Source organism: Grampus griseus (assembly GCF_964374135.1).
Source record: "Grampus griseus genome assembly, chromosome: 5".
Taxonomy (NCBI): domain Eukaryota; kingdom Metazoa; phylum Chordata; class Mammalia; order Artiodactyla; family Delphinidae; genus Grampus; species Grampus griseus.
Genome location: NC_138998.1, coordinates 135,399,383 through 135,411,730, shown reverse-complemented (window position 1 = coordinate 135,411,730; position 12,348 = coordinate 135,399,383). Strand labels below are relative to the sequence as shown.

General features: G+C 45.0%; 1 protein-coding gene across 1 annotated transcript in view; it reads left to right on the top strand.

The window, feature by feature from the left end:
* Positions 1-12,348, top strand: part of HLCS (holocarboxylase synthetase) — a gene marked incomplete at its 5' end in the record, with an annotated part of 207,420 nt that overhangs the window by 17,876 nt on the left and 177,196 nt on the right. Inside the window, one exon of the mRNA XM_082655355.1 lies at positions 10,624-10,786. Coding sequence (XP_082511481.1) covers positions 10,624-10,786 — 163 coding nt within the window. The remainder of the gene's footprint in view (positions 1-10,623; positions 10,787-12,348) is intronic.

The window sequence follows — 12,348 nt, the reverse complement described above, 5'->3', positions numbered from 1 at the left end:
AATAAATTTATTTTTATTTATTTATTTCTGGCTGCACTGGGTCTTCGTTGCTGCGCGAGGGCTTTCTCTAGTTGCGGAGAGCGGGGGCTACTCTTCATTGCAGTGCGCGGGCTTCTCGTTGCGGTGGCTTCTCCTGTTGCGGAGCACGGTCTCTAGGTCCGCGGGCTTCAGTAGCTGTGGCACGTGGGCTCAGTAGTTGTGACTCGTGAGCTCTAGAGCACAGGCTCAGTAGTTGTGGCACACGGGCTTAGTTGCTCGGCGGCATGTGGGATCTTCCCGGACCAGGGCACGAACCCGTGTCCCCTGCATTGGCAGGCAGATTCTTAACCACTGCGCCCCAGGGAAGTCCCTGGGCTTCAGATCTTAAAAAGGAGTTGATTTCACAGGTCTCTGTCTTCTCGGTCTGCTGTTACCATTCAGGTTGATTGTTTGATGGGATTTTGCAGCTTGGGGGCTCTTATGACTCTATGTATTTTTCACCTAACTCTAAAGTCATTTGAATTTGACAGGATCCTAAGATATTTAACAGCAAATACATTATGGAGGAAAGACTTTTGAACTTGTTGAGACCTTACATTCTTTCCCATTTTTAGGATTGTACAATACCATGCTTACAGATGCAATACCGTTCTTACAGATGTCAGAAAATGACATCTTTTGAAACTTTGGATATCTCAGATGGCTTGCATCTGTGGTTTTTCTGCACACCCCCAACAGCAAATGAATGAATCTCAGGAATTAAGTTTAAAAAATGTAGCATTCACATATTCCTATTTTCACTTAGTCATTCTTTCACTAACAGATATTTATTGCACAGTAGACTGTGTTCTAATTATTTTGTTAAGTGCCATAATAGATACCAATGGGTTGTGGCAGATTCAGCTCAATTTTCAGTATCCTCTGTGCTTACATTAGCAGTCCTGTTCTGTAAGAATCTCTGACCCAAAGAACTTACACAGTTCTCTTATTGCAGAAAGTTCACTCATGTTCCTATTGTTCTATCAAGGCCTTCATTCATTCCTCCATCCAAGGTTTACTGAGTGCCTATTATGTGCCAGATTGTGTACTAGGGCTGGCGGTATGTCGTATGGAGATGAAAGATGCCTTTAGAGACGACAGTCACGGTCATCTTAAGGAGCTCACAGTGTCAGGGAGAAGACAGCTAAGGAAAGGAACAATTAAAGTTCATTGTGGGGCTTCCCTGGTGGCGCAGTGGTTGAGAGTCCGCCTGCTGATGCAGGGGACACGGGTTCGTGCCCCGGTCGCGGAAGATCCCACATGCCGCGGAGCGGCTGGGCCCGTGAACCATGGCCGCTGAGCCTGCGCGTCCGGAGCCTGTGCTCTGCAATGGGAGAGGCCACAACAGTGAGAGGCCCGCGTGCCGCAAAAAAAAAAAAAAAAAAAAAAGTTCATTGTGAAAAGTGCTCTGGGAAAGCAAGTATGGGGGTGATGGTGAATCTATCCAGATGTGGTGGCGTCAGGAAGGATGTTCCAGGGGAGGGAAGTAATATCTGAGTTTTTTTAAATTTTTTTTTTTTTTTGCGGTACTGCACCCCTGAGCTAGGCAGTGTTCACACATCCTGTCTCTCTCTGCTGCATCTGCCTTCCCCGCCGAGGGTGTGGTTACAAGGACCAGAGCTGAGGTTAAACAGGGGACTTGGCAGATGGAGGATGCCTGTGGCCGGCACACACTTGTTCTGTTAGAGAGATTTGGGACATGTACTCCTGGAAGAGCTGTGGCTTGCTAGTGACCTGCTGAGAAGCTATGCATTTTACCTGTATTTCTAGGCAGAATATGCATGGGACCCTAATGGGTGGCTGATTTAGGGATGACATAACTGTCAATCTGGAGGTGGCATGATTTGTGTCTTACTAATATTTAAGATTTACTTGGTCCATCCATGACTTTCTGCTTAGGAGGAATACTGTCTTTTGTTCTGTCCCTTTTATCGATGTTCAACACACATACGTTCCTTTTGTCTCCCCTATCTTTAGCACGTCTTAAAAGTTACTGACTTAATATATCTATGACCTTCATGCTGTTTGTTGTTCTTGTTTTTTGTGTAGCAAAACTGAATGTTCTTTAATAGTATGGCAAATACACAGGATACACAGATTGTAAAAGTTTTCTTTGCACTAATTAGGAATTTGGACTTTATCCTATGGACAGTAGGCTAAAACTTTTTTCTTTTCTTTTTTAAAAAAACTATTATTCTTTTTTGGTTTTCTTTTCCCTTTAAAAAAAATTTTTTTTAGCAGAATTAGCAGATTTGTACGTTAGAAAGATCACAATTCAGGCAGACTGGAGACTGGATTGGAGGGAGGCAAACCTGGAACAGGTTGTACTCCATGTGGGAACGGAGACGAGCCTCACAGAGTATTGGTAATAGGAAGGGGAGACGGGGCCAAATGTAGGAACTTTTTATGAGATGATGAGGGATTTGGGGGTGGATGGTGGGTCATTCCTGGAGACAGGGAATATGGCAGGAGGGGCTGGTGGAGGGACCCCTGTAAAGAATGCAGTTTTGCACCTTTAGTCAGCTTTGCTGAAATAACAGGTGACCTCAGAATTTCAGTGGCTTCTAACAACAAATCTTTGTTTTTGCTCATGTCACACGTAGGCTGAGCAGGTTTGCTGCTGCTGTTTCAAGCTGTGACTTCTCTAGGCTCTGCTCCACACATCTTTCCCTTGCAGGGACCAGACCAAAAGAGCATGTCTGTCTCACACAGAGTGGAGGAGTGAGACAGCTGGCTGAAACTCAGTGTAGTAGATTTAAGATGGCTGCAAATTCCTTTCTCTTATTGAGAGGTGGAGTCTTATACCCCTCTCTTGAATCTAGGCTGACCTTGGTGATTTGTTTATCTAATAGGATGTGGTAGAAGAGACATTCTGGGGCCTCCAAGGCTAGATCATAAGAAACCTTGCAGCTTCCACCTGGGTTCTTGGAACCTAGCTCCCATGCTGTAAGGAAGCTCAAGCTGCCCTGTGGCAAGGTTCCCATGAAGAAGAACTGAGGCCCTCAGTGGACCGTCCTAGTTGAGTTCCCAGCTGGCAGGCGGCTCCAGCTTGCCAGCTGTGTGAGGAAGCCACCTTGGAGGTGGATCGTCCAGGCCCAGTTGAACCATCCTCGCTGATGCCATGTGGAGCAGAGTTGAGCCGTCCTCGTTAAGCTCTGCCCAAATTGAGATTTGTGAGCAAAATAAATGATGAGTGTAAGCCACTAAATGTTGGGGTGGTTTGTTACCGGCAGTGGATAACCAGAACACTTGGTATGTCTGTTAAAACTTCTCCTCTTCCTCGGGTTACCAACATCAGTGGGGCAGGGATATAAAGTGAACAATTGGGGATGCTAATGCAGTACCCTGTAGACGTTGGGTCTCAGGTGCTTATGGAGCATCTAAAGAACACACATGATAGGGACTTCCCTGGCAGTCCAGTGGTTAAGACTCTGTGCTTTCATTGCAGGGGGCATGGGTTCGATCCCTGGTCTGGGAACTAAGACCCTGTGAACTGCGTGGCCAAAAAGAAAAAAGTTAAAAAAAAAAAAGAAGAAGAACACACATAATAGAAAAAGGTTATGACAACAAGGGTATTTCTATTATTTTCTGATTAGCTCTCATTTATTCAGAAAATTAGAACACCTAGACCACCCTTTTTCTTGAGTTTCTGGTCAGTTGCGGTTTTGCAGAACCACCTTAAGTCTCACCTGGGTCACTTTATTATTTCAGCTCTTGCTTGCTGTGGACTTGTCATATCCCTTACACTGTCACTTGATTTTCCAACACCCTTCTCTTAAGAGCACCATGGGGCATAGCATCTTTTTTTTTTTTGGGCATAGTATCTTTTTAAATAATAGAGTGAAAATGAATTTTGTAGTACTCCTGTATCCTTTCTGTTTTCAAACCCAAGAGGCATTGAGAATAACTGAAAGTAAGAAATAACCTCTTCCCCTTACTCCCCTGGTTTCAGATTCTTCACATCTCTGAGTGTCTAGCCCTCCTTCATTCAATTCATTACTAGATGTTTAAAAACCTAGCATGTAATTACACTGATTTGTAAGAGGAGAAACAAAGAGCCAGAAAATGAGCAGTGTCGATGCTGTGACATTGATCTTATTCAGGGTAACTGATTGTACCTTGTATTTATCTGGGTTCTCTTGAGAAACAGAATAGGGTGTGTGTGTGTGTGTGTGCGTGCGTGTGCACGTGCATGCATCATACATATACATATATGTGTACATATATAGGGAGAGAGAGGGAGGAAGTGGCAGGGGAGAGAAACAGAAAGAAAGAGATTATTTTAAGGAATTGGCTCACGTGATTGTGGTGTCAAATCTGCAGGGCAGGCCGGAGGCTGGAAACTCAGGGGAGATAGATGTTGCAGTTTGAGTCTGAAGGCAGTCTAGAGGCAGAATCCCCTCTTCCCCTGGGAACCTCAGTCTTTTCCTTGTAAGGCCTTCAACTGATTAGATGCGGCTCATCCACATTACAGAGGATAATCTACTCAAAGCTGACTCATTTTAAATGTGAACCACATCTAAAAAATATCTTCACAGTCACCTCTGGACTGATGTTTGGCCAAATGTCCAGGTACCGTGGCCTAGCTGAATTGGCACATAGATTAACCATCACCTAACTGGTTGTTGGGATTCCCATTGCCCGATTAGCTGCAGAACTTCAGCTCCGCACCTGCTGCAGGCAGCCTTGGGAAGGGCAATTTGTTGTAGAGAGTTTAACCCCATTCCGTTGGTCCCTGGATCCCCTTCCTGGTGCACATGTGTGTTGAGTTGAGTGGAGTGGACATATCAGTGTAGTCACTGCAGCCTCAAGTCCCAAGCTCGGGTCATGGAAGGGCTTTCTGCAGGCTGCACAGGAGAAGAGAACATCCCCTTGTTTAGGGATGACCAGGGCTTCTTTGCCTTTGATCTTGGGGAGTAAGCCTTTTGCTTGACTTCCCCTTTCTTCCTCTGTCCCTTTGTCTCCAGTTGGAAGTGCATATGGGAAGTGGCCTGTTTGCTTTTAGCCACCGGGCGGATGGCAGACACCCTGGATGAGTCCCGGTGACACTGCGGCTTTGCTTTGATCGGGGCCGCAGTGCTGCTTGGAGGAGTTTGCATGGTCTGTGGTTCACGGACCACGTTCCTAGAAAAAGGAAATGCACTGAGGTGAGGAAACAGCCGGCCTAGTTGAGAAACTTGATCAGGGACGTGTGTATATATTGTTCTCTGGCTGCTTCCTGTCCTTCCCCCCTTGCTTTATCTCCTGCGTCTCTCCTGGGTGTGAGGATTTCATTGTTGGCTCCTTTTACAGGAAGTGCTTACTTTGAGGCACAGCTCCACGCCAGTGCCCGCTGCAGCAGGGTGCTACATCAACGTCTGCACAACTAAATTCTGGGCTGTATCTCCCCTGGCTGAGTATTTGTCCTTATTCTCTGCCAGCGATAGCGCTGAGAACAAAGATGCTTTTAGCCTCATGCAGGAGGTTGCATCGCTCCTTTTCATGTTTCCCATTCACCCTCATCTGAAAAGTCAGCTCTTGCCAAGGCGATACTTCATCTTCTCATCCTCCTGAGCTGACATCCTTCCTGCATTCTCAAAGCTGGGAATCAACTAAATATTTGTCTGAATTGTAGACTTCAACTCTTCACCCTGGATCAAAGGTGTCCTATTTGAAATGCAGAGTCCTACGGAAGCGTTGGTCAGGCTGGCCCCTCCAGGTGAATCCTCCTCACTCTGGCTGGATGTCTGGGAGGAGGTGGGAGAAGTAGGTGGTAAAAGGGAGGGAAAGCTACATGTAGAGCTTTCTCTTTCTCGAAACAGGCTAGACTGATTAGTGCGTTTCGACCTTTTGACCATAAAGGCTTGCATTTATTACTTTTCCCTCGAAGACACTGTTTCTCAACTTTAAAAATTATTGTTTGCCTAAGGAGAAAAGTTAAATTCAGTTTGAATTCTCTTTAAGGAGAAAAATGAAATACTAAGGCATAATGATTCTGTGGGGTAGTGTTGAACCTTGGAGGACTCCAGACTCTTCTCTTTTTCTTTTTAAAATTGAGATACAATTCACATACCATGAATTTCATCCTTTTAAAGTGTATAATTACAATTCAGTAGTTGTGCAGTCATCACCACCATCTAATTCTGGAACATTTTTATCACCCCCCCGAAAAAAAAATTGTGTACCTATTTGCAGTCACTCTCCAGTGGTCCTGTCCCTGGGAGCCACTAATCTACTTTCCAACTCTACAGATTTGTCTGATTTGAATATTTCATACAAATAGAATCATATAATATGTGACCTTTAGTGATTGGCTTCCTAGACTTAGCATAATGTATTCAAGATTCACCTACACTGTAACATGTATCAGTTCTTCATTCCCTTCATGGCTGAATAATATCCCATTGTATGGTTATATACATTTTATTTATCCATTTATCTGTTGATGGACATTTGGGGTATTTCTACTCATTGGCTATTATGAATAATGCTGCTATGAACACTTGTGTACTTGTGTTGTGTGTAGATGTATATTTTTAGTTCTCTTAGGTATATACCTAGGAGTGGAATTTCTGGGTTCTTTGGAAACTCTGTTTAGCTTTTTGAGGAACTGATGAACTCTTCCAAGGAGGGTGCACCCTGTTACATTTCTACCAGCAGTGTACTGGGGTTCTGATTTCTCAACATCCTCAACATTTGTTATCGTCCATCTTTCTTTTTTTTTTTGGTCACGCTTCATGGCATGTGAGATATTAGTTCCCTGACAGGGACTGAACCCGATTGGCAGTGAAAGCGTGGAGTCCTAACCACTGGACCACCAGGAAATTCCCTATTGTCCATCTTTTTGATTTTAGCCATCCTAGTTGAGGATGAAGTATCTCGTAGTGATTTTTTTTTTTAATTTATTTTTGGCTGCGTTGGGTCTTCGTTGCTGCACGCGGGCTTTCTCTAGTTGCGACGAGCCGGGGCTACTCTTCGTTGCAGTGCATGGGCTTCTCATTGCGGTGGCTTCTCTTGTGGAGCTCGGGCTCTAGGCGTGCGGGCTTTAGTAGTTGTGGCACACGGGCTCAGTAGTTGTGGCTTGCGGGCTCTAGAGCGCAGGCTCAGTAGTTGTGGCACACGGGCTTAATTGTTCCACGGCACGTGAGATCTTCCCGGACCAGGCCTCGAACCCGTGTCCCCTGCATTGGCAGTCGGATTTTTAACCATTGCGCCACCAGGGGAGTCCATCTCATTGTAGTTTTGATTTGCATTTCTCTAATAACGAATGGTGTTGAGCATCTTTTCAAGTGCTATTGCCACTTGTATATTTTCTTTGGGGAAATGTCCACTCAGATCCGTTGCCCATTTTTAAATTGGGTATTTGTCTTTTTATTGTTGAGTTGTGGGAATTCTTTATATATTGTGGATACAAATCTCTTATCAGATACATGATTTGCAAATATTTTCTCCCATTTTGTGGGTTGTCTTTTCACTTTCTTGAAAGTGTTCTTTGAAGCACAAATTTTTTTAAAAAATAAATTTATTTATTTAATTAATTTATTTTTGGCTGTGTTGGGTCTTTCTTGCTGCCCGTGGGCTTTCTCTAGTTGCGACGAGCGGGGGCTACTCTTTGTTGTGGTGCACAGTCTTCTCATTGTGGTGGCTTCTCTTATTGCGGAGCACGGGCTCTAGGCACATGGGCTTCAGTAGTTGTGGCTCTTGGGCTCTAGAGCGTAGGCTCAGTAGTTGTGGCACATGGGCTTAGTTGCTCTGTGGCATGTGGGATCTTCCTGGACCAGGGCTCTAACCCGTGTCCCCTGCATTGGCAGGAGGATTCTTTTTTTTTTTTTTTTTTGCGGTACACGGGCCTCTCACTGTTGTGGCCTCTCCCGTTGCCGAGCACAGGCTCCGGACGCGCAGGCTCAGCGGCCATGGCTCACGGGCCCAGCCGCTTCGCGGCATGTGGGATCTTCCCGGACCGGGGTACAAAACGGCGTCCCCTGCATCGGCAGGTGGACTCTCAACCACTGCGCCACCAGGGAAGCCCCTGGTAGGAGGATTCTTAACCACCGCGTCACCAGGGAAGTTCCACTCAAAAATTTTGATGAAGTCCAATTTATTTATTTTTTTCTTTTGTTGCTTGTACTTTTGGTGTCTTATCTGAGAAACCAGTGCCTGATCCAAGGTCGTGACGATTTACTTCTATGTTTTCTTCGAAGAATTTTGTAGTTTTAGCTCTTACATTGAGGATTTGATCCATTTTCAGTTAATTTTGTACCTGGTAATACATGGTGTGAGATAGGGGTACATCTTCATTCTTCTGCATGTGGATATCTGGTTGTACCAGCATAGTTGTTGAAAAGATGATTCTTTCCCTTTGAGTTGTCTTGGGAACCTTGTCCAAAATCAGTCATCTGCAAATGTATATGTTTATTTCTATACTCTCAGTTCTATTCCATTGATCTATATGTTTATCTTGATGCCAGTTACCCTGACTTTTATTTATTTATTTATTTATTTATTTATGGGCCCTGATTTTTAGCAGTGTTTTTTTTTTTGGTACGCGGGCCTCTCACTGTTGTGGCCTGTCCCGTTGCGGAGCACAGGCTCCGGACGTGCAAGCTCAGCGGCCATGGCTCATGGGCCCAGCCGCTCCGCAGCATGTGGGATCCTCCCGGACCGGGGCACGAACCTGTATCCCCTGCATTGGCAGGCGGACTCTCAACCACTGCGCCACCAGGGAAGCCCGGCCCTGACTTTTAAATCCCAGGTTTCCTGGATAAGAAGTAACCTCAGGGCCAAAGTTCCTTGGCTTGTGGGAATTCCCCTTACCTCTGTAGGTTCAGGATTTACCCTGGCATTTGGCCCGGAAGTTCTTCATTATGTAGTCAATTGTCCCGTGCTTTTGAAATGACGTTTTCTTTATTTATCCAGCATTTACTTATTTATTTATTTATTGCTGAGTCGGGTCTTAGTTGTGGCACTTGGACTCTGTAGTTGTGGCACTTGGACTCTGTAGTTGTGGCACGGACTCAGTAGTTGCAGCACAAGGGCTTAGTTGCCCTGTGACACGTGGGATCTTGGTTCCCCGACCAGGGATTGATTCTGCATCCCCTGCATTGGAAGGCAGATTCTTAACCACTGGACCACCAGGGAAGTCCATATCCAGCATTTTAAAATTGTTTTCAGCAAGAGTTAGTTCTAAAAACCTAACCTAACAATATAAAAAATGGAATTCAAAAGTATATATCTCTGATCATGAAATTTGGGGCAGGACATCCCTGAGAAGATTTTGGGAAGTAGGGAAATTATTCATGGCATCTTGGAAAAGGACCACTATATTCAATATTGCTTTTAAAGGCACATTTTAATAATAGCAGTTTCCATTAATTAAACACTTTTTCTGTCCCAAGCTTTCTACTGGGGGCATTACATAAACTCTTTTAATTTCATTAACATAACAAACCTATACAATGATGCGTACTATCATTATTCCTGTTTTATGAAATGAAGAAGCTGAGACTTGAGAGGTTCTGAGACGATTAGCAGAGTTTGACCCAGACCCAGATCTAGGGCTCCAGAGCCAGGCTCCCAACCCCAAGGGGCTCCCCTTCTTGTCCCAGTCTCAAATTTTTTCATAAACACTGGAAGGCTTAAAGCAGGGGCCCCCAACCCTTGGACCACTGACCGGTACTGGTCCATTGCCTGTTAGGAACCAGGCCACACAGCAGGAGGTGAGCGAGCGGTGGATGGGCGAGTGAAGCTTCATCTGTATTTATAGCCGCTCCCCGCCACTTGCATTACTGCCTGAGCTCCGCCTCCTGTCAGCATTAGGGTGAGTTGTATAATTATCTCATTGTATATTACCGTGTAATAATAATAGAAATAAAGTGCGCAATAACTGTAATGTGCTTCAGTCATCCCGAAACCATCCCCCCTACTCCGGTCCGTGGAAAAATTGTCTTCCACGAAACTGGTCCCTGGTGCCAAGAAGTTTGGGGACCGCTGGCTTAAAGGACTGAGCTTTGTCTACTCTCATTTTCCCTGTCCCCCTTGTGGTGGAAATGTGAACTGCGACAGGCCGGAGCTCTCTGGAGACAGTTGCTCTCACATTCAGGAATCAATGGGAAGCATGTTTAAACTTCTGATTCCTGGGCTGCAACTCCAGAGAGTCTGAAGCACCAGACAGGGAGTAGTGCCCAGAAACATGAAGTTTTCATCTGCTCCCGGGGAGTTCTGTTGCAGTGGGTCTTGGACCCCACTTTGAGAAAAGCTGATCTAAGGGTGAATGAATATCCATGAATCATTGGATATTGCAGGCTTGTTCTCTCCTATATCCTGTTAGTGAAGGGCAAGTTTATGTCTTTCCAGTATGTAGGGAATGGCCCTTTCCCCTTTTAGTCCCTTGAAAAGCAGTTAAGACTTTAATTACTTTTAAATGAGAGAGTACATCTAGTGCTGTTAGGTAGAAATGAGAATGTTTGAACCAGGACATCTTTGATGTTAAAATGTACTATCCAGTAATTCATTGTTTGACTGTAATATAGTGGGGGAGTTGAAGGGAAAAGTAAAGTATCTGGTTATTTTAGAGAAGAAAAATCTCATCCTGCCTTTCTTCCTCCTCCCTCACCCACTTCTTCTCAGATTGTGAAGTGGTCGGATTGTTGCTTGCCGTTAGCTTGCAGACCTGGGGATCCTTATCAGTTAATCGCCAGAGCAAGTGTGGATGACTTCAGCAAGCTGGGAGTGGCGTTCCTTGAAGATAGACTCCAGGTGGCTAATGGACTGATACCCCAAAAGATCGTTTGTAAGTCATCTTAGGAAATGTTTTCATCATAGCAGTATGCCATTAGTTACGAGCTTAAGGACTGCTGTTTGGTATGACTTAAGGGCAATGCTTATCCGCAGCTTAATTCAGCCAGCAGTTTGGATAGAACCATAATAGTATAACATTCATACGTGTGTCAGTTATTTTTTTTGAGGTGCTTATCCCTGACTATATCATTAGTGCTTTTCAAATTCTTAAACAAGGATTTCCCATAATTGCATTGTTCCTGAAATGGCATGCAAATTTAGAACCCATATAATATTTATTTCACACACTCTAATACAGTATAACTGGTTTCTAGACCATAGTTCAACTGAATGGAAGGCATAGCCAGTGTTACTATGAAGTTCTAAATCTAACAGTTTTTTTAACTTAAAACATATATACTACATCATTTTGGGACACATCTTTTTTCAGGAAACACGCAAAATTTTCTTCCTGAATTAGGCTTAAAAGTAGGATTTCCATGTCCATGTAAGTCTTTTTTATGTCTATGTATACACATATATAATTTTAATTAATTAATTAATGAATTAATTTCACTCCCGGTGGCGTTGGGTCTTCGTTGCTGCTCACAGGCTTTCTCCAGTTGCGGAGAGCAGGGGCCACTCCCCACTGCGGTGCACGGGCCCCTCACTGTGGTGGTCCCCCCACCATTGCGGAGCATGGGGTTCAGGCACATGGGCCCCAGCGGTTGTGGCACGCAGGCTCAGTAGTTGTGGCTCGTGGGCTCTAGAGTGCAGGCTCAGTAGTTGTGGCTCATGGGCTTAGTTGCTCCGTGGCATGTGGGATCCTCCCGGACCAGGGCTCAAACCCATGTCCCCTGCACTGACAGGTGGACTCCCAACCACTGCACCCCAGGGAAGCCGATGTACACATATACTTTTAAAATTTTATTTTATTGAAGTATAATTGACTTACAAGGAAGTTTTCTTTTGTATCTTGAGCCAATGAGTGTCACCAGCTCTGGAAATTTGCGAAAATCACTTCATTTCCCCATTGGCCATGTGCATGTGCCTAATACCATGCCAGATGTTTAGCAAGTGCTCAGTTAATGTTTTTTGAATCAGTGATTGTAAACTTATATTCCATACCTGGGTCAAGATACTGGCAAGATCCTTCTCCCCGGTTGATCCAATGAAGTGTCCTGAGAGTGGCTTTTTCCTGGGGCGTGCGTGGATTGACTCTAGCTATGTGCCTTGTTTTTGAGTTTCATTATCCTATAGGAGATTGATAGCCACAAAATTGAATCTATGAGCAAGTGGACAAAATCACCTCTCCGAATCTCACTTTCTTCACCAGACAATAAGGGGGTCTGAGGTGTTCCGGTCTGTACGGGAAAGGTGTGGAAACGTGCGAGTTTACTCGCGATTGTCAGGGGCACTCCCCTAGCAGGTGGGAGCAGCTACGTGGTTCCCAAAGGAGGCCTCAGAGGTGGGGGTGGGGGGAATGAGGGCTGCGCTGGAATGTAGGTCGTGCAGCGCAGAGAGCGCCCTGAGGTTCTGAGCTGAGCTGCGTGATAAAGCGGAGGGTTGATGGCT